Below are 23441 nucleotides of genomic sequence, written 5' to 3' on the forward strand. Positions count from 1 at the left end.
TGTCTCCTCCATTAGAATTTTATCTCCTTGGTGGAAAGGATCATTTTTGCTTTTATATCCCTATCACCTTAGGACAGTGCCTGCTACAAAGTGGGCATTTAATAAATGCTTAATGACTAAGTAGTTTTCTTCCAAAATGTCTAAATACTTTTCAGTTTCTTTGGTTGGTTTATCTTCCCCTCCTACTTTCAAGGGGTAAATGGCTCCTAAGACTCGGAATTCTGCCTCCTCACTTCTTTCTCAGTGCTCTGGTCTTGGCAATCTCATGTAATCCCATGATTTGTCCCACCCTGATGCAGATGATTTCTAAATCAATATATTCCATTCAACAGGCATTTATTAAATGCCTACTCTGTGCCAGACCTTATGCTAAGCACAAGAAATACAAGAATGAAAATGAAACAAGAAGCTTACATTATACTGGGAGGGAAGAGCATATGCACAGAAAAATGAATATATAATCATTACCATGTAGAAGAAACCCTAAAAACTGAGTGAATCCATGAAACCCCATTTAAGAAAGTAGTTCTAAGAGGCAGAAATTAGAATATTGTAAAACAGCAAGAGATTATTTTGGTCTATAGTATGAACAGGAATCAAGAAAAGATAAATTGGAGTCACATTTGGGAAGGGGATTCTGTTTTATCCTCAAGACAATAAGGAATCTCTAAAGCTTCTTGAGAAAGAAAATGTCATGATCAGTGCTTTAAGAAATCGATTTGGTAGCTATACTGAACACAGACTGGAGAAGGGAGAGACTGTATACAAAGAAAACAGTTAGACCTTTGTGATAGATGAAAGGTGTTGAGGGACTGAATCAGAATTGTTGTGGTGTGAGTGAAGAAAAAGGGACTGATGCAAGATATGTTGTGAGAATAAAATCAACAAAATTTGGCAATTGATTGGTTATGGATTTCCTCCACCCTTTTGAAATTATTGTCGTAGTGATAGTGAGTGTAAAGTGTCAAGAGTGACTTCTAGGTTTTTGACCTTGGGTAACTGGAAGAATGATGGTGTTCTGAACAGAAATAAGGAAGTAAGGAGGTGGGGTGAGTTTAGGGGAAGAAATAAGGAGTTCCAGTTTGGGCATGTTGAGTTTTGAGATGCCTGTGGAGCATCAAGATGGAGATATCCAGGAGGCAGTTAGAGATGTAGGACTGAAGCTCAGGAGAAAGATGGGGGCTGGATATATATTTTTGGTAGTTATTTACACAGAGATGAGGTTTCACCAGCGCCATGCTAGGAAACTGAATTGCTTCCATTTGATTTCTCTTAGGAAGATTCTGAAGATCACTTGGCAGGATAAAATACCAAACACTGAGGTCCTTCCTCAAACTAAACTGCCAAGTATTCAAACTCTGCTTCAGAGAGCTCAACTCCAATGGGCTGGCCACATTGTTCAAATGCAAAATGTATGCTTACCAGAAGGACTTTTATGGAGAACTCACACAGAGCAAGCATTCATGTGGTGATCAGAAGAGATACAGGGACACTCACAAGGTCTCTCTTAAGAACTTTGGAATTGATTGTGTGACATGGGAGACACTTGCATAGGATATGTGTGGTGTGCCCACTTCAGAGAAGGTTCTGTGCTCTAAGAGCAAAGCAGAGTTGCGACAGCTCACAGGAAAAGCAGGATGCACAAATTTGGAGCATCCACACCAAATGTTTACACAGACTATTTGTGTCTGACCTGTGGTAGAGCATTCCAAGCTCATATTGGTCTGATGAGCCACAGTCAAACACACTGAAACTGGACTCTAGCATAGTTATATCATTTTGGTCCTCTTCAAGAATGAAAGAAAACAACCAATCAACACAGAGATGATCATTGAACCTACAGGAACTAATGAAATCATAAAGAGATTATAAAGAGAAGGCCTTAAACAGAGACTTGGGGTGCTTCCATACAGAGGGAGTGGAATATGGATGATAACCTTTCAAAGGAAACTAAGTAACAATTAGATAGGTCCAAAGAAAACCAGGAGAAGACATTGTCATGAGAAAAACAGGGGTGAAGGGGCATAATTAACAGTACCAATTACTACCAAGAAATAAGAATGGTGATCAAAGGAAACCCATTATATTTAATAATGAATATATTTAGCAATATTTTGCATTTGCAGATAAGCAGTGGGGGTAGAAACCATATTGCAAGGTGCTGAGAAGTGAGTGGGAGGTAAGAAAGAAGAGGCAATGAATACAGGGAGCTTTTTCTAAGACTGGCTGTGAAATGGTGATAAGATATGGAAGATATCTTGAGGGACTGGTAAGGTCATAATGAAAGCTTTTGAAAGATGAGGGAAATCTGGGCACATTTATATGGATCTAGGAAAGAGTCACTGGGTATGGAGAGATTGAAATACTAAAGTATTAGAGGGGATGAGTGACAGGAGAAAGTTCCTTGATTAAAACAAAGGGAATCAGATGAAGGGCAGAATTATGGAGGTTGGACACTGGCAAGCACATTTCCTTGCAAGATCCTGGAGCAACAGTGGAGAAAAAAAAGAATGTTGAATGATTTGAAGTGTAGAATTTGAGAGAAGAGCAAAGTTTAGAATGGATAGCCTTTGTTATCTTTTAGAAGAATACAAAAGGGAAATTCTCTGCTGGGAGGGAGAGATGAGGAATGATGCAGCAGGGGCTACAATAGGAATACCAGTCTATTATCATCTCTTAAATTGAAAACTGGCAAAATAAAACAGTAATCTAGTTATACCCTTGGATCTCGATGCCATTAGGTATCTTAGGATGATTACACCCATTAGGCAGAGAATGTGGCATTGTACTTTTGTCTGCTCATGGCTAAATTCTGTTATTTCTTCTCAAATAGAATGTGTGTGTATGTATATGTATTTTAAACAAAAGAAGAATTTTAAAATTAATAACAAAGATTTTTCATGAAGAAAAGGTTTTTTTAAGCTCAGCATGGTTCTGTTAGAAAGAGCCCTGGCAAGGAGTTGGGTTCCAATCTCACTTTTGAGATCTACTGTATTTGTGACATTGGACAAATCACTTTGTCTCTCTTGGCCTCAATTCTCTTTTCTATAAAATGAAGGGGTTGGACTAGATGTCTTCTGTAATCCCTTTCAGTTCTAGATCTGTTTTCCTATGAATATAGAAAGTCTACATTTTCACTTCTTAAATGAAATGTGATTTGCCATTTTTCCAGCTCATTTACTTATCTATGACTTTCTTCAATTACATTTGAGTTTTCTTCACTGTCAGTAGGATTCTTGCTTCTCTTTCTATTCACCAAATAACTCCACAAGTAGAGTCTGCTGAACCCTTAAGTGACATGTGTTGTTGTTCAGTCACTCTTCAGGCATATCTGACTCTTCAGGACCCCATTTGGGTTTTTTTGGCAAAGATACTGGAGTGGTTTGTCATTTCCTTCTCTTGTTCATTTTACAGATGAGGAAACTGAGGCAAATAGGGTTAAGTGACTTTCCCAGGGGTCACGCAGCTAGTGAGTGTCTGAAGCCAGATTTGAACTGAGGAAGATGAGTCTTTCTGACTTTAGACTCAACACTCAAGGCACTGTGTCACCTAGATGCCCCAAAGTCAGTGGCATAGTGAGATAAGAAGTTGGGAAAAGATTGAGTAAACATTAACTTACTACTGAATGTTAATGAACTTAACTTTTTTTACAAAGAATTTTCCCTTATGAGCATAAAATTTTATAAGTATTAATCATACTTGATTAACAGGAAAGCTAACTTTTATGATTTCACATTCTTTTTTTTTTTTCTTTTAAAAAATGCAGCTAACACCCTGCTTTATTTTTGAATTTTGGGTGTGAGTTTGATGACTGTGAAAGTGAGATGCTAAGAGCCCTGACTAAGCATCGTGTGGGCAGTTGCTTTTTCTACATTCTTCACAGAGTTCTCCCAAGGAGACCTGGGACAGCTGGCCCTCCCAGATATCATTTCAGGTTTTATGGTGTCCTGTTTGGACAGCTAGCTATCTGGCTAATATAGTCAGTGGACATGAGGCATAAGATACTCCCACACTGGGAAGGGAAGAGGAATAAGACAATGGGACTCATTTGGCAATAACTTGTTCAATTACTATTTGCTGCCCCCTGTTCTCTCATTTTCCTGTTCTGCTCCAGTTGTTTTATGATATCATTGACATAAGTTGAGAGGTGGAGGTAGTGGGGAGGAGTGGTCCAGGCAGCAGCTGGGAGTCATCCTTGAAGTTGATGGAGTGTCCTGTGCTACATAGTCTGGAGAGAGAGTACATGAGATCCTCATAAGTGATTAGAAGCATCTTGATTTCCTCAACTTGAACCAAACAGGAGACCACCACTCTTTCCCCTTACCTTTAGAATGTAAGCTCGTTGGAAATAATATTAATTCATCTACTGTATTTATACCTTTTCAGTCATGTCTGACTCTTCATGATATTGGCGTGGTTTGCCATTTCCTTCTCCAGCTCATTTCACAGATGAGGAAATGGAGGCAAATAGGATTAAGCAACTTGCCCAGGGTCACACAGCTAGTAAACATATAAGGCCAGATTTGAGCTTGGGTCTTCTTGACTCCAGGCCCAGCACTCTATCCACTGCACCACCTAGCTGCCTCCAAAGTGCTGGGACTGTGTTAAGCCTAGGTAGCCAGAAAGTCATGGCATGACCTTAAGGGACATGTGATCACTGTGGAATGATAGGTTTTATTCTGTCCTCCCAAAAGTCAACTGTGGGCTTGTCTTCAACACAACTCTATGACCCTACTCACTCATCAATCAATATTCCCTACTCTGCCTTCTCCATGTTGCTTCTCTAGGCTCTGGACCTACTTGCTGCAGGTACCTGGTCATGCAGACAAAACTTACCACCCAATCTCTTAATGTCTTTACACCAGATGACATCGTGTCAGTGGCACTCTCAAACAATAGCTAGTGAGTAAGAGCCCTTTGGTTTTCAGTCGCAAAATGAGCTGTATCAGATAAGCAAGTATATACAAGCTCTGGTCTGCATCACAAATCTCTGCTTTTCCCCATAGTATCTCCCTCCTTTCCATCTTTCCTATCCAGGGAAGTCACCACCATCCTTCTAGTCATTCAGGTCCAAAACCTTGGCATCATCCTCAACTTCTCATTTCCCACCCCACATATCCAATCACTTGCCAAATCTTGTTACCATAACAGATGTTCCCTTCTCTCTATTCACAAAGCTACCATTTTAGTTCAATCCCTCATCACATCTAATTTGGACTATTGCAATAGCCTCCTAATTGGTTCCCCTGCTTCAAATCTCCATCTAATCCAATCCAGCCTCCAGACAGCTGCCAAAGAGACTTTCCTAAACTGTTTCTCTCCTATTTAATAAACTCCAGAGGCTCCCTATTGATTCTAGGATCAATTGATCCTAGAATCACATATTGTTTTATCATTATCTCATCCTTTTCAAATTTTATTTTTGAGTAAATTTTAAATTTAACATAATTATTATCACTGTAGTACCTTCTACAACTTGTGAGTAGGTAGTTACATACCTATTGGGTAGCTGGGTGATACAATGGATAGAGTGTTAAGCGGTACAAGGGACAGAACACTAGACTTAGAGTCAAGAAGACTTGAGTTAAAATGTGATCTCATACACTTACTAGCTGTGTGACCCTGGGCAAGTCACTTAACCCTGTTTGCCTCAGTTTCCTCATCTGTAAAATAAGCTGAAGAAGGAAATGGCAAACCACTCCAGCATCTTTGCAGAAAAAAAATGGGATCGCGAAGAGTCAGAAGTGACTGAACAACAACAATTATTATATAACTATTTGCAGAATGCATACTCAAAGATCTTTTATGCATCAGGGTATTCAATTAAAAAGTTTCAAGACCATTCCTTCATGCCATACTGTCCCTTCACATATCCTCTGCTGTTTCTTGATCTTTTCCTCTCTAAAGCACTGGATCTTAAGTCAGGGGACTAGATGCTTTCTACATGTGATTTGGACAAGTTAACTCTCTCTAGACCTCAGTTGTCTCAATTGTAAAATGATGGGAGTTGGACTAGGTGGTCTCTAAGATTTCTTTCAGCCCTCAATCCCTGATCCTACAATTCCTTCAAGTCATATTTCTTCTTTCATACTGACTTTTCTCTACTCTTTTCTTTATATCTTTTCTTGTGATAATTTTCCCAGTGTCTTTGCTTTTCTTCCCATTCTTCCTATGAGTCTACTTCCATTTGTTTTCACTTCACTTTTCTCCCATTATGCACTGACCATGTTTCATTATGTGAATTATAGAGGAAGGAATTAAGTCACTGGAATGAGACCAGCTGCTAGTTTGGGAGAGTGTGGGAGAATGAAAGGAATTGTAAAGGGAGTTGGTTTCAGAGAAACCTAGGAAAACTTCTATGAACTGAGTGAAGTCAGCAGAACCAGAAGAACAATTTATAGACAGACTTAAGAACTCTGATCAATGCAATGACCATTCATAATTCTAGAGAATCAATGAATCATGCTACCCACCTACTGACAGAGGCGATACTCAAATAGCAGAATCTTACACAACATTTTTGATATAGTCAATATGAGAATTTGTTTTGCTTGATTTTGCATATTTTTTAGAAAAGTTTTGATTTTCTTTTTTTTCTACTTGATGAAGAAGAAAAGAAGAGGACAAGAGAACTCCTCCCTCTTAATAAATATATTTTTGTTGTTGAGTCATTTCAGTCCCATTTGACTCTGTGATCCTGTTTCGGGTTTTCTTGACAAAGCAATTTGCCATTTCCTTCTTCAGCTCATATTACAAATGCTGAGGCTTCTGTAAACTGAGGCAAATAGGGTTCAATGACTTGCCCAGGGTCACATAGTTAGTATGTGTCTGAGGCTGGATTTGAACTCATGAAGATGAGTCTTCACTCCTCGCCTAGAGCTCTATCCACTGTATCACCTAGCTGCCCAATACATACATGCATATATACATATATATTTATGTGTATACACACATATATGCAATATATGTGTATATACCCATATACATATACATATGTGTATATACCTTGTATTTAACTTTGTGTGTGTGTGTGTGTACACACACACACACAAAGTTAAATACAAGGCAGTTCGGAAGGGAGATCTACTTGGGTCTATCAGGAAAGGCTTAATGGAGAGGATGTTACCTTAACTACAACTTAAGGGAAAATGGGTGGTCTGTGAGTCAGAGGTAAGGATGGAATGCATCACAAGCGTATCCAATAGCTAAATTTTATCTTGGACTTTATGTTTTCCCACAGAGAGTGATTTGGGGCTGCCTCTCCTTGACACTCTATGGGCATTCACCGTGATAGGGAATCAAATAGGTACCATTTGGTCAGAATTCCCCCAGTAGGCCTCACATATCACACAACTGCAGAGGAAACCACATGTTTTGTGGGTAGTGAGTTGTGTTAGCTAGGGAGGTGAATAAGAAAAAAGAAGATCAACCTTGCATCAGCTATTAGAACCAGTAAAAATATCCTGCCTAGAGAGGATACCATTTTCTTTCCACCTTGAAACTATGTGGTAATAAGTTTAGAAAAAACTTCTCAAGTGAAGGAAAACTTACCAGAGAAGTAAAAACAGAAACTTGATGGGGTGGGAGACACTCTGCATATGATTTCAATGAAAGCAAAGGCTTTTCCTATTAAAGTGTTTCATGATCTGCAGCACACATGTACATGACACCATACGGAGTAGCTGTGAATAAGGCTTAGGGCTCGTGCCAGAGCTCTGATCAAACAAAAGAAACCCTTTGAGGGTGACTCTTGGGCACCAGAGCAGGAGAGCCCAAATCCTGTGTCCCTTTCATCTGAAAATGTTTACCAAATTCTCCAAGAGCATCACCCCATATGAAAAATAAGGAAGGAGAAGACTTCCCAGTGTTTGTGGTGGGCCCCAAGTCAGATCAATAGCCTGGCACCCTTGGCAATATTGTTTTCCTCCTACTCGCCACAGTTCATAAATGGAAACACATCCCTTTCTGTGTGAGACTACTTACTTTTGGTGTTCTACAAAGTACGGTACAGATAAGATAATTATTGGTCTAAGTGAAGCCAGTGGTACCATATGCTGTCTTGACCCAACCATTATATTCCAGTAGACCAATAGGACAGTGCTGGATAGTCACCAGACAGAAAGATTTCAAGTCAAGAGGTTTAATTTAACATGTTTAGGGATGTATGGAGCCTCTTGTTTTCTGTCAGGCAGTTAATGAGACCTCTTTTTTGCTACCTGATTATGCAAACTGAACAAAGACCATACACAATGGTTTCTCCCATCTGGTGAATAATGCAATATAATTATTTAATTAGGGCCTCATACCACGTGCACAAGAAAAATGGAGCCAAGCACATCAACCTAAGCACACCCCAAGGAACCGTTACCCAACACTTGGCATTCTGCTCATTACTTCTGTTTATTTACTGTCCACAGAATCAAAAAGATTTTTCTGACATCATAAAGAGGCAGAATGAGGCAAACTTAAGTAGGATTTATTCTTCAATTATATTTCCTTGAAAGCAGAAATAAAAAAGCTGTGTATCATTTTTATTCGTTTATAAGCCTCCAGTCATGGCAGGGACCTTCTCTCTCTGCCCTCCTCCTCCATACATTCTTTGTCTCAGCCCAGCAGCGTGTCTGGAGCCCCTCCTCCTTGCCATAGGAAACTATCCCCATTTTAAGGTCATGGTGGCTTTTGTTATGCAAATTTTGTGTTCATATGGCTTTTCTATTTCTAGTCATCCATCGTGATTACCACCAAACAGCACTCAGAGTTGAACAAACACGAAAAAGGGATCCAGATACCTTGGACTGATTTTTCCTCACCTGGGGACAGCAGCAGAAATTTGCATATTTATGCTCATGAAGAACTGGGTGGAATTTTTTTGATAATAGGTTTACTTATTCATCCCAAAGCAGAAAAGTCATTCTTAATTTTGAATGTTTATCTTTATATTTCCTTCGCTATTTGACAAGATTTGTCATTATTTCATCGTACCAGGTTTGTCCCTAAAAGAAAGGGACGAGAAAGGGACAAGTGAGAGAGAGAAAGGGATGGAGAAAGGCTGTGTGAGGAAGAAAAGAAGAGAGAGAGAGGGAGAGAGAGGGGGGGGGGGAGAGAGGGAGAGAGAGGGAGAGAGAGAGAGAGAGAGAGAGAGAGAGAAAGAGAGAGGGAGGGGGAGAGAGGGGGGGGAGAGAGAGAGAGGGAGGGAGAGAGGGAGAGAGAGAGAGGGAGAGAGAGAGAGAGAGAGGGAGAGAGAGAGAGAGAGAGAAGAACAGAGAGAGAATAAGAGAGAGGGAGAGAGAGAGAGAGAGAGAGAGAGAGAGAGAGAGAGAGAGAGAGAAAGAACAGAGAGAGAATAAGAGAGAAGGAGAAAGAGAGAGAGAGAGAGAGAGATCAAACCTGTAATTGACTAGGAAGAAAGTATTTATTGTATGTAGGATTAGGAATTTTGAAATATGTGAAAACGTTGTTAGCTTTTTTTTATACAAGAAATATACAGAAATCTACTATGTTTTTGCTCCACCCTGATACACTGTCATAAAAGACTGCTTTTCTTGCTTAGTTAACCTTATTCTTTGCCCTCGATTTCTGCATCTATAAAATAGAAGCGTAATTGTATCTATGCAGTCTACCCTAAGTGGCTGTCATGAGGATCAAATCAAATAATGTATGTTAAGTGCTTTGTAAACCTTGAAGCGCTATAAAAATATCAGCTATTATCGTTAGCTTTATTATCGTTAGGGATAGGAACTTGACCTATGATTTCATTAGTTCCATATGGAACTCCCATGTGAGGTAACTCCCTCCACTAATTCCATTCTCTGCAAGCAGTAGCCTTAGATAGTTGCCTAGAATACTAATAGCTAAGTGACTTGCCTGGGGTTACAAAGACAGTACATGTCAGGGGCCAGACTTAAACCCAAACCTTCCTGCTCTCTATCCACTATAACCCTTTGCCTTTCACTATCATTATTATACTCTGTTTGCTATTAACTATCATTGTCATCCATACTCCCCCAGTGAAAGGTCATTCTCTAAGTATAAGGGAAGTGTTTAGAGATGAGGGATATGGACCCTTTCAGGACCCTAGGGAACCTGAAACTATCATGTCAGCCCAATTTATGAAATAAATAATCTGTTAGTCCATTTCTCCCAAAGGACTCACTCATATCTTAAAGCAACCTGTACATGGGGGGAATATATAATGGTATGTAGTGACTTTTATCCCAACTTTTTCCTGAGATTTTTTGACATTTCTGCTGTGTTTCATAGGCAGATGCAATTGATTCATGTTTTCTTAAACAGTTTGAGATCTCCATGTTCAAAACTCCTTGGTGACATAGGGTAAGATGGATAAAGCAAGCCCTCATCTAAACTAAAGTTAGAAAGTCATGGTAGGTGATATAGTACCCAGAGTATTAGATGTGGAGCCAGGAAGGCCTAGGTTCAAATCCTGCCTCAGATACTTACTAGTCATGTGACCCTGGATCAGTCTCTTTCATGTTCTATTTCTATTATCATATATCTCACAGGCTGGTTGGGAAGATCAAATGAGATAATATATGAACATATTTTGTATGCCTTAAAGCACTATCTATCTATCTATACACATACACACACAAACGCACGCATATATGTTAGCTATTACTATTAATAGCTTTTTGGTTCATACCTGGCTTCTCCCTAAAACATTTCAAGAATATTTTCAGATGGGGGCAGCTAGTGTATAGTGTATAGTGCATTGGTCTTGGAGTCAGGAGAACGTGGGTTCAAAGCCAGCCCCAGACACTTATCAACTGTGTGACCCTGGGCTAGTTATTTAATCCTGATTGCCAAATAATAACAATAATAGCATATTCAGATGGTAAGATGGTTCACTGAAGGTCATCCCTTGAGTTTGGGACTTAAGTTCAGTAGTCTTCTTCCTCCTTCCTTAATCAAGCACCTTGACTTACCCTCTGGTGTGTGGCTTCCTTCCGCAGATACTTAGCACTTTATGCATACAAGCCCCAGAAGAATGATGAGCTGGAACTACGCAAGGGGGAGATGTACCGAGTCATTGAGAAATGTCAAGATGGTTGGTTCAAAGGAACATCCCTGAGAACTGGGATCTCTGGAGTCTTCCCAGGAAACTACGTGACTCCTGTCTCCAGGTGAGGAGAACAGAGAAGGAGTCATGTTTATTGAATTATAGCCATCCCCTCCAAACTTCTCTTCGAGACCCAAAAGATAATGAAAAATGCAAAATTATACCATAATCTTAACATCTAGAAGTCATCTTTATTTGACTTTGGGAAGAATGGCGAGATTTTTTTAAAGGGAACCAACAGAGCTTTTTCACTTGCATATTTTAGCTGTTATCAGACTAAATTTCCCTTCTGCAGCTGGAATTATACTGAAGAAGCCTTACATGCTTGCCTTCCTAACTTTGTTTGGGCATGAAAATACTTTAGAGGAATGCACCTGGGAAAATGCCTGGTTATAATACAATCCACAACTCCAACAACCCAGATTCTGTAACTGAGAGAATGTTTGCAGTACCAGTCCATTGGTCATTCTAACTGGTGAAATTGAAGGTGGGGAAAAAAGAGAGGGCTCATGGTTAATCAGAAAGAACAATGACTCTAGAATCAGGGGACTGGGTTCAAATACTACCTCTCATCATTATAACCTTGGGTAAAGCATGTCTTTCTGGACCTCCATTTCCTCATCTGTAAAATGGGGAGAGGACCTGACTGGAAAATTTTAAGATCCCTTCTAGTTCTAGAAATAATTCAAAGAGCTACCTTCCTAATTATATTTTACTTTGTATCTGATGAGTTAACTTAAAGGGAGTTGACCCAGTTGAACTTTTAGGTCATTTCCATCTGTGAAATTTTCCTAACTAGCTCACAGATAGTAGCTAGTAATAGAGGAAAAGAGTGTTAACTCATTTTGTGTTAAAAATTCACAATAGGTAAAAATATGAGGATACTCTGATTTAGTGAAACAAACTGATTCCACAAAAGCAGGGTATTTGGTGAAGTATTTGAGTTCCATTGGCATGATGTAATAAATCACTGGCCAAATTGTGTCCAAATTGTGCATGGAATTATCAAGAGATTTTAATGTAATGTATTAATTATGATCTTTTTCAATATGTGGGGTCTGATTGTACACAAGAGCAATTTAACCCAAAGCAAAATCCAGACTAGACTTTGCATGCTTCCTGCGATGGGCATCTGTTACATACTAGGCACAAGACCTTAGGCCTAAGGTCATTAAGTTCCTAATGTCAATAAGGAGACTTTTCATTTCATTTATTTATTCATTCATTCGTTCATTCATTTATATATATTTTAATGCAGTCTGGATCCCTCTACCTCACCAAGGCTACAGTATCTATTTTAGGCTTGATCCCACCATTACTTAGCACAGGAATTTTGGCATGCCCCTTTTCCTTCTTCAGCCAAATTGACCCCTCCTTGGGTAACCTTGTAGACCACATCCCCACATACACATGCACCCTCCTGGGGGCTTATCAAAGTAATGCTGAACCTGAATGAATATCCAATCACTATAGACCACTGCAGATCAGAACTCTTGAGCTCAGGCAATCCACCAGACAACATCAGCCTCCCCAGGATCTGGAATTACAGCTGTGTACCACCATGTTGGCTGTGACAGGTTTAACAAAAAAAAAATTATTTAATACCTTCTCTTTGCAAGGACTGGGCTCAACAATATGGAAGTCAAGGTAAATATAATCCACTATCTGCTCTCAAGGAACTTATAGCCTAATAAATTAAGTTTAACTCAGCATCCTGCATATATAACTAAGGGCAAAAGACAGAGCCAGACAAAGTACTTTGAGAAACTGGAAGATGAAAGAACACTTTCATCTGAGAGGTTGCAATACAGGGCCTTAGCATATTAAAAGCCCACAAACGGTACTAATACACCTCAACATAGAGTTATTCATATTTCATAGCTCATCAGACTTATATGAAAGTTAATGAGCGCTATTCTAGTTAGGAGATTAGAGAGATAACTGAGTGATTTATCTCAAATTGTTCAGTTTACCCATCTATATTCCTTAGTCAGTGGTTCTCAAACTGTGTGATCTCTAAATCAGTCAATCAACTAATGTTGATTAAGTACCCACTATGTGTCAGGCACTATCCTAGGTACTGGAGATATAAGTACAAAGAGTGAAATAATCCCTGTTCATAGTGACCTAGCATTCTCATAGAATTCTGAAAAACTGACTTCTTTGGATAGTCTTTTGGGCCACCGTGGATCAAATTGGCCTTTTCTCTGTCTTCATAGGTGACATTCCATCTCTCATGTCCATATATTTGCCCTAGCTGTCCCCTGGGCCTGAAATACACACTATCTTCACCTCTACCTTATAGAATCCCTGACTTCCTTCAAGATGAAACTTAAGCATTAGCCCCTGTGTGATGCCCTTCTCTATCCTCCTAATGCTTGTCATCAGTCCTCTTCAAGAATAAAGGATGAACAACAATCTCTATTCCCCTCCCTTTCAAATTACTTGGCATTTAATTACTTTTTATCTATTCTCTTTTTATGTAAATGTGTATATATCCACATATACATATGGAAATAGAGATACAAAGGCAAAGATGAAGCAGTCCCTGGTTAACAGAGCTTACATTCTGTTGTAAAAGAGAGTATATAAATATATGGCAGTATGACACATTCTCTCTCACTGAAGAATGTAAACTTCCTTAGGCCAGGGATTGCTTCATTTTTGTCTTTATATCTCTATTTTCCAGAACAGTAACTAGCACATTTGTTGTTGACCCTCATTCTTTGTGATCCCCATTTATTTTGGGGGGTGTTGACAGATTGGGGGTTTGCCATTTCCTTCTCCAGATCATTTTATAAATAAGGAAACTGAGGCAAACAGGATTTAGTGACTTGCCCAGGGTCACACAGCTAGTAAGAGTCTCAGACTGGATTTGAACTTAGGAAGATGATGAGTCTTCCTGACTCCAGGCCTGGCACTATCCACAGTGCCATCTAACTGCTCAGTGTCTGGCATATAGTAGACTCTTAATAAACCTTTTCTGATTGATCATAGGCATAAGAACTTGAAAATTCAGAGGTCCAAAGAGGTAATGTCAGGTCAAGTCACACCCTTCATAATGACCCACAATAAGGACATGTTACAAAACCTTAAAGTAGACAACAAAAGCGTTTATGGCAGGTGGATATTTCCCATGCCTCATCCTTGTCAACAAGAGGCAGAAAAGAAGCATGTTAGGGCTCTAAATTCTCCCTCCATAGTTTTGATAGCACTTTTTAATTGGTGTGGAATAACTTTCCCAGCTGTTAACATTCCGTTGCTAGATTTTAAAGAAGGAAGATGTGAGTATTGGTTTCAAATGCTAGTGTTAGCTGGCTATGTCTTTTAGCTCTCACCATCCCCCCCTCCCCCCAAAAAGAAATTTCTCCCAATTCACTGCAGTTCTTAGGCAAAATAACCTTGAAAGTTCACCTGCAGCTGAGTAGTGTCCAGTGACAGAAGATTTAACAACAATGCCACCAATATATTTTCGTTTCCCTTTTGGAAGCCACTTGAGTCAGTGAAAATAATTGGCTCTGACAGATCTGGAGTTGCATTTCAGTCAATGAAGATTAACACTAGGCCCTCTTAATGCTTAAACTGCTCATTAACCTACATTCCTCCACCTGGATTTGACAAAATAGCTTGGCGATGAAATAAATGAGCAGAATGTGCTAGGGTAGTGCCATTTTGGGAGTCTGAGAGCTCACCGTGTCATCAAATAGATCTGAGACTGAGCATGAAGAATCTTTGGAAGGGAAAAATATCATCGTTTGTCACTAGAAGGTCTGGTTTATACCAGGCAGTGATAGCTTATTTTTGGGTCTGTGAAATCGTGATTTCCATAGTGTCATAGGATTTTGCATTTAATAGCCTCTTAGAGATCACAGAACCTGAGAGCTGGAAGGAACTTCATAGACAATCTACTTCAACCAATACCCAGAAGGAATCCCCATTATAACATACTGGCCAAGTGGTCCTCTGTCCTCTACTTGAGCACCTTCAAGAGTGGGGCACCTCTCAAAGCAATCCTATTCTCCTTTCACCCAGTTCTCATGCTTAGGAATTTTTTTTCTTTTATCAAGATTAAATTTATATTTTTTATCTTCTGCCCATTGAAGTGACAAAGTGGATGGAGTTAGAGTGTGGATAAATTTGGAGTCAGGAAGACCTGAGTTCAAATGTGACCTCAGGCACTTACTAGTTAAGTGACCCCAGTGAAGTCACTTAATCCTGTTTGCCTCAGTTCCCTCATCTGTAAAATGAACTGGAGAAGGAAATGACAAGCCACACTCATATCTTTGCCAAAAATAAAAACAGCACCCAAAAAACAACCCAAATTGGATCACAAAGAGTGGGATACAACTAAAAAAAGTAACAAAAAAACCAAGAATTCATTGCTGCTGGTTTGGGGACCAAGCAAAACAAATCTAATCTTTCCTATATATAACAGCAAGCCTTTAGTATTTGAAGACAGCTCTCTTGTACCACTCCTTTCCTTTCCTAGTCTTCCCTTCACCAGACTAAACAGGCCCAATTCTTTCCTATGAGATGAGCTCAAAGCCCTTCACTATATTGGGTGACTCATCAATGCCATTCAAATGTGCCCAGAGCAGAACACAACCTCCAGATGCAGTCTGATGAAGGATGGAAGGATTCTCTCTCTATTCCTGGAAACAATGCCTCTCACTGCACTCATTCTCCTCAGCCCACTCCTAGAAACACCTGGGCTCTGTTAGAGGGGTTCTGAAGTCAAATAGATATGCTGTCCTGGAGCCAGGCCTTCTCATCATTTCCAGATCATGCTACTTCCACTTGGGCCATCCTCTTCAATATCTACCACCAGAACCACCAGACCCAGCTGGCCTCTGCGAGGTGAATTTTTTTTTCCTGTATCTTGCTCTGGAGTCAGGCTTTCATGTTACATCCCAGCCATTAGCAAACCATGCTACCTCACCTCTTTCTTCTCTTTCTAACTTCCCATTATGTTTGTTTTTGAGGACAGTATTTATAAATACTGCTTGTATTTATATCCATAGCACTTTATATAGTTCCTGGCACAAAGTAAGTACTGAAAAAAATCATTCATTTATTCATTCATTCATCCAGCCCAAAATCACATTGATTTTATTGACTGCCACATCTCTCTACTAACTCATACTGAGCTTAAAACTTAAAAGTCTGAACCTTTCTATTGTCGGCTTGTCCAAATCTTACCATCTTTTCCAAAAGAGTAGCAGGAGATACTTATTCAGAAGTCTTGCCAAAGTTTATACAAACCATGGGGCAGCCAGTTAGCTCAGTGGCCTAGAGCACTAAGCTTGGAAGCAGAAAGACTCTTCCTGAGTTCAAATTTGACCCCACATACTCATTTTGTTTGCCTCAGTTTCCTCATCTGTAAAATGAGTTGGAGAAGGAAATGGCAAACCACTCCAGTATCCTTGCCAAGAAAACCCCAAGAAGGGTCACAAAGTGTTGGACATGACTGAACCACAACAAAGGTCAACCTTATCCACAAAATTTCTCTCATCTTCTCATCCAGTTGCCCCATCAAAAAAGGAAATAAAAAAGAAATCAAAGTCAAGTTCACTAGTTTATCCTTTGCAGTCTCTGTTCTCCCTTTCTTGGAGATTATCAGATGCAAAACTTTCATTCCTAGAGGAGGAAACTGGAACACAGAGTGTTTAATTGGTTCTTCTAAGATTCCATAGATTTTAAGTAACAGGTCTAGGATGGGACCTTAGACCTTAGGTTTCCTTCTAGAATTCAGTGATCTCCCATACCCTCCCCCAGCCTCACACCACACTGCCTTCTGTGGTACATAGAGATGAAGCTAATTATTTTCAAATGTAAGCTACATAACTAGTTTATATTAGAGCCCTCACAGAACTAAGTTCAACATAGTAATTGCTGATATAGGACTCTCACTCTATTAACCTTAGGTAGGGATCAATCTGCAAGATCCTTCCCTACTACAAAAATAGATTTCCTGGAGGGAAAAATCTCAAACAAGAAGGTCAGTCCCCCTGCTTTTCAATCGGTCAGCTTCTAGACCCTAAACTAAGTCTTCCTTTGTTTCTTTCAACGTTTTTCTTTTTTTCTCTCTTCTTTTACAAGGGCAGGATTTTCTCATATTCCTGGAGTGAATCATTAATTAATAATTATAAAAATACCATAACTATCACCCCAAGTGTCACTTACAGATCATAAAACCTTCTAATTTATTTAGGGGGCATTTTAACTCCTAACTGTTTAGGGAAAGCATCATTTTAGGGAACACCACTGTGCTGGACCTGGAGTCCAGGAAGACCTCAGTTAAAATCCAGCCTTAGCTTGGACACTTATTAGAAGTGTGGCCCTGGGCAAGTTTCCTCTTCAGTAAAGTGATAAAAATAATAGCAGCTCTCTTCCAGGGTTGTCGGGGGAATCAAGTGAGATAATATTTATAAAGGGCTTAACACAGTGCCTGGTGCGTAGTAAGTACTGTGTAAATATGAGTTATTATTATTATTGATTATAATCAGAATAGAGAAGCAAAAACTAGCGGATAGTATGCTGGAATTTGAGTTAAGATCTAAATTCATATCTCATCTCCATTTCTTAGCTACATAACCGAACAATTTCTATGTGCCTCCAGCAATCTCTTAGTATTTAACTACTAAGTCTTAATTTAAAGGGGTCATGATCTGAGTTGGTGGAATGAGTTACTCATGAGGCATTCTATAAACTGATGAAATAATGGTTCCCAAAGAAAATAGTTGAAGCTACAAGATGAAAAGTAATATAATTGAGGCCATTTTTAATATGATAAGATATATATTTGAAGACAAAAGCCAGCATTATTTGCAGGAGGCATGCACTAGAAGCTTAAACAATACATACAGAAGTAAAGCAAGGATGTCCTCTTTTCCCATTTTTATTCAGTATAGTTTTAGATATGTTAGTGACAGCAAATTGAACATCTAGGGGGCACAGTGAATATAGTGCTGGGTCTGGAGTTAGGAAGACTCATCTTCCTGAGTTCAAACCTGACCTCAAACAATTATTAGCTCGTGACCTTGGACAACTCACTAAATCCTGTTTGCCTTAATTTCTTCATCTGTAAAATGAGTTCAAGGAAGAAATGGTAAACTATTCCAGTACTTTTGCCAAGAAAATCCCAAATGAGATCAGAGTCAGAAAACAACAGAACAAGTGATAACAGCTAGACAAGAAAAGAAATTAAAGCTATAAATGTAGACAAAAAGGAAACAAAATGTCTATGCTGATTACAAACTGACAATTTACTTAGAAAACACAAAGAATCAACAAAGAAATTAATAGAGATAATAGCTTCGGGAAAATATCCAGATACAAAATTAATCCATGGAAATCACAAATTTTCTTTTCAAAGTTTCATCTATAGACTCCTGGGAGTTCCCCTAAAGCCTTTCATGGAGACCACAAGATCAAAACTATTTTCATAACAATACTGATATGATTTACTTATTAATGTACTCCCTCCTTTTCCAACTACATATCTGTGTGAAGCCAGATTTTCTTCATGTAATTCTACCAAAATAACCTATCACAACAGATTGAGTTCAGAAGCAGATACAAGAATCTGGTTGTCTTTTGGTAAGTCAGAAATTAAAGAAATTTGCAAAAACATGTAAACCAATGCCACTCTTCTTACCATTTTTTCTTTTGACAAATATTTATTTTCCATAAAAACATGTTATGTTCTTAAGTAATGGGTTTATTATTTAAAATTATTTAATAAATAAGCATTTAACATTTTACCAGTTTTTATTTCAAATATGGTCAATGTCAGTAGCTAGAAGTCACAGAAACAGGAGCTCTTTGGGGTCTTCAGTAATTTTAAAGAATGTTAAGAGGTACCAAAAGTCCAAGAACTGCTGCTATGTAGCAATAACAAAATCCAGTAGGAAATAATAAAAGGGAAGCTCCTATTTAAAATATTTACAAAATGTATCTGAGAGTCAGTCAAGGCACACATAAGACATTACAGTTATAAAACATTCCTTAAACAAAACTGAACGCTGTGAAATTATAATGCCACAACTTGCTCCTGGAGGAGAGATAAGAATATGCATTCCCTTGCTTCTTTGGAGAGGCAGGACAATGTGGATGTAGAATATTGCATATACTTTCAGACTTGCTTTACTTCTTGGTTAGTTTTGCTGAACTGTCTTTTTTCTCTTTCTTTTTAATTCTCAGTTACAAGGGATGGTTCACTAAATAGGAAATCAGGAGGGTTATTTTCGGAAATGAAAGTGATATGAAAATAAAAAAAGTATTAATAACTAATTTTGGAAGAGAAATAAAATTATGTCCTTTCTAAAAAGATGAGAGTAAATGGATGGGGCGGGGAGTAGGGTAGGAATCTTTATACCTCAATCATATAGTACCCATCCTACCAAAAAGTCTTCGAGTTTTGATGGGTTTCTTGCCATCCAATAACCTTTGAGCCCAGCCTGTAGAATGTAAGATCCTTAGAAAAATGAGATATTTCTTTTTTTTTCTTTTATCTCTGCATCTCTAGTTCTGACCACAGTCCCTGCCACATAGAAAGTACTTAATGAATACAATGAACTGAACTTGGAGGTTCAGAAAAAGGGAAGAAAAAAGCATGGTGAATTACTAGAAGTTACACAAAAACTTCTCACAATAAAGAGAATTTTGAAGGCTCCATCGCTGAACCATTCTCAAAGAAACTAAGGCAAAACAGACTCACTTCTATAAGATGAGTTTTATGGCTCATGGGAAAATCATTTAATCTCTTTTTATGCAATTTCTTCATCCATACAATGGAGATAATATCCACACATCCACAACTCACAGAGTTGAGGTTCAAATGCGATTAAGCATGTAAAGTGCTTTGTCAAATGCTATATAAATATCACCTATGGTTATTATAGGTTTCCTTCTCTGTTGGTGTCTCAGTGAAGTCTTGTCAATGCTGATAGAAGAAATAACAGGCTTTAAGTTTCCTTCCAAAGCACCATTTTAGCAAAGCCTTTCAGTACTTTTGGTGTGGTCTTGAAAATTAGTAGCTATAATGTATCAGCCCGCCTTGTTTTTTTTGTTTTTATTACCTCTTGGCACCAAAGCCAGATCATCAGGTAGCAATTGCAAACCAATCAGCATTCCTTGCTAGTTTTCTGACAAAGTTCCTCATGAGTAGCTATTTTCAGGGCTGTTACAATAGTTTAAGAAAAGCTTCAAACCATCTTGACAGCTGAATGCTTGTTGATGAGACATTTTATCCCATATCCACTAAACAGAAGTATTGCATTCAGGCTCAAGGGACCTTCTCTCTGATTGAAGCCCTGACCCCACGTTATAAAACCATCACTTGTGAATATGTCACTGTCGTAGTACAAGACAGACCTTTTCCAATTTGCCTCCATTCTCTTTAGGAATTGAATATTAGGCAGACGTTTCCCCGACTACTAGTTGTCATCTCAGTGTCCCTGGGATCAGGTACAATGTTTTTGGTTCCTCTAGCTACTTCTCTTAGAAAACCCAGGAATCCACTACACCCCTGCAATTAAGTGTTCAAGAACAGCATAAGGAATTAGCATAGAAAAGAATACTTGAAAGTAGTTATGCCTTCTCCTCCCTTTTGCATGCCTTAAACAGAATTTCATTTGAAAACTTTGACGTAAAAAATACAGTTTCTGGTCTTGAACTTCAACAAGCCCTTGAAATTCCTGATCAAGGCACAGAAATGTCCTCTGTCCCATTTCCCAGAAGTTTTGGTCAAAGGCCTTTGGAAATGGAATGAAGGATGTGTCTAGACGGAATCAACTAATTGTCGGATTGTCCAATCCCCTCCATAAAACATCCTGGTCAGATGAAGCTGAGTCATTAGTTTCATCTAGATGTGGTCAGAGTTTTTTTGTTTTTGTTTAATTTTAAGAATTAATTAGGATCATAGAACTAGAAGGGACTTTAGAGGTCATCTAGTTTAAAATAAATATCATATATATAAGGAAATGGAGACCCAGAAAGGTAAATTGATTTGCTCAGAGTCACAAGTAGTAATTGGTAGAACCTGGGTTTTGAACATTGATCCTCTAACTCTAAATCCAAGATTTTTTTTGACTATGATTTCTTCCCTAAAGCAAAAACTCTGGTGTTTCCTGATTTACTTTTGGTGAAGTTTCATTTCTCTGTTATGTTCTCCAGAGCATTCATATTAAGAACAGGGGCATCATAAAATTTTCCAATAGTCTTCTGATTAGCCTGGTCTCATCTAAGAATGAGCACTGGGCATTCTTGTTTGAGTGGGAAATTTTCCCTCAAATTGTTTTCATCGAGCTGATGGCATTTCTCCCTGTAGTGACCTGCCTGGTAAGTCTGCATCAAAATCATGTCACCTTATTCTATTCTGCTTTCTTACTCAGGGTTCCTATAGGAGCAACTGGGCAGCCTCGGAATAATATTCCTGGAGCGTCTCCTCTGGCTAAAGGGATGGCAGGAGCTGCTCTTCCAGGAGGTGGGAGCCTGACCACCCCAGCCACTACTGTCAGACCCATCGTTCCACTCACTGCACCTCAGACCCATCCCCAGCACCAGACAGCTTCTCCTCCTATGAGCAATTGTCTGAGGCATTCAGCTCAGCAGGCGGCCAGCCAGGCTCGAAGTGCCATGCAGATAGGTATGTATGCTGATTAACTTGTACCTGTTACATACTATTCTGTATCATCAAGTTTTGACAGGTCCCTGATGCATAAACCTTCTGGAAAAAAAAATGTTTTTGACCTACCTCTCAGCCAGCCCACTGTAGAGGGAAGTTTTATTTGCTTATCACAGTCATAAACTTCTTGGGGAAGTTTGCTTGGCTTTATCAAATTATTCTTTTGCAGCAGCTGAAACAGATTAGAGAATTTGCAAATATTTACCCTTTTATTATAAGCCAGAGAACAGAATCAACTAATAAGATTAACACTGGCGCCTCCAGTCAACCCATGAATGAGGCAATAGTTGTTCAATCCCACAGCACTTTCCATATGCCATCCAATTCAAAATCTCTCAGCTAGGCAGCATATCACAGAACAGGTGATGAGGAAGTCCCAGATCTCAGAAATGTATCTAAGAACATGGCTTGAGAAATTGACAAAGGTGGGTATCTCCTTGATGTTCTTTACGTTCCAGCCTCATCCACAGCCAGACTGACTCTGTGTTAGGAGGACTAGCTTGCCTCAGGATGGCATGAGATGAAAAGAAATTATGGGGTGGATCTTGGAGGTCAAAAAAAGTAAACACAGCTTGTTTTGAAAGCAAAGTGTTGTGCTAGTGAGGACTATGGGAGGCTGGACTCCTCTGAAGATGCTAGGGGCTGAAGTTGCATAATGACCTAAAGATGCTGTGCTAAGTAGCATGGCACTGTCAGAATAATAAAAAACACGTGAATGCAACTTTGTCCCTCTTAAATGAAGCAGATTTTCCCTTTCTCTCTCTTTCCTAACCCAATCTATGAAATAGTTGGTTGGCTTGAATCAAAATGATAGCTATTTTTAAGTATGTGAAGGGCTGTTATGTGGAAGGAGGGATTCAATTTGGCCTCTTTGCCCTAAGAAACCAGACTAATTTCCCTATTTTGAGAACTAAGTCAATTCTGCAGTGTGATGAATCTTAAGGTTTAAAAAAAACCCATGACTCCCAGAGGGGATAGCCTGTAATCCCACCAGATTGATGACTGATGCCAATCAGAGCTGGCAGAGACCTGAGGGGGTCATTTTGCCCAGTGTGTGTATGAACAGACATCCCCACTACAGCATTTTGTGACAAGTGATCATCCACTTAAAGACTTTCCAGTGATGAGCAATCTGCACCATCCAAGAACAACCTTTTCTTGTTGTTCAGTCATTTCAGTCATGTTTGACTGAAACATTTGGTGTTTTCTTAGCAAAAGTATGGCAATAGTTTGTGATTTCCTTCTCCAGATCATTTTACAGATGAGGAACCTGAGGCAAACAGGTAAGTGGTTTGCCCAGGGTCTCACAGCTGGTCACATTTGAATTCAGGTTTTCCCAGTGCTCTATTCATTGTAGCTCCTAGCTCCTAGCCCTTTTCCATATTTTATTGTTTAGTCATTTTGTAGTCATGTCCCACTCTTCAAGACCCCATTCAAGGCTTTCTCAGCCATGATACTGGAGCGGTTTACCATTTCCCTCTTCAGCTCATTTTGTAGATTAGGAATTGAGGCAAACTGGGTTTTGACTTGCTCAAGGTCACACAACAAGTAAACATCTGAGGTCAACTTTGAACATATGAAGAGAAGTCTTCCTGATTCCATGGCGAGTGCTCTATCCACTTTGCCACCTACCTGCCCCTTTCCATGTTCAAACAGTTCTAATTAGGAGGCAGTTTT

The 23441-nt window shown here is 39.1% G+C and overlaps 1 protein-coding gene across 2 annotated transcripts in view; it reads left to right on the forward strand.

Annotated features, from left to right (window-relative positions):
- The window catches only part of SH3RF3 (SH3 domain containing ring finger 3), a 617431-nt gene that overhangs the window by 488136 nt on the left and 105854 nt on the right, over nucleotides 1-23441 (forward strand). For both annotated transcript variants that reach the window (XM_072621836.1, XM_072621838.1), the window contains 2 exons: nucleotides 10971-11141; nucleotides 21472-21725. In XM_072621836.1, coding sequence (XP_072477937.1) covers nucleotides 10971-11141; nucleotides 21472-21725 — 425 coding nt within the window. The remainder of the gene's footprint in view (nucleotides 1-10970; nucleotides 11142-21471; nucleotides 21726-23441) is intronic.

The sequence above is a fragment of the Notamacropus eugenii genome, chromosome 6 (assembly GCF_028372415.1).
Source record: "Notamacropus eugenii isolate mMacEug1 chromosome 6, mMacEug1.pri_v2, whole genome shotgun sequence".
Classification (NCBI taxonomy): domain Eukaryota; kingdom Metazoa; phylum Chordata; class Mammalia; order Diprotodontia; family Macropodidae; genus Notamacropus; species Notamacropus eugenii.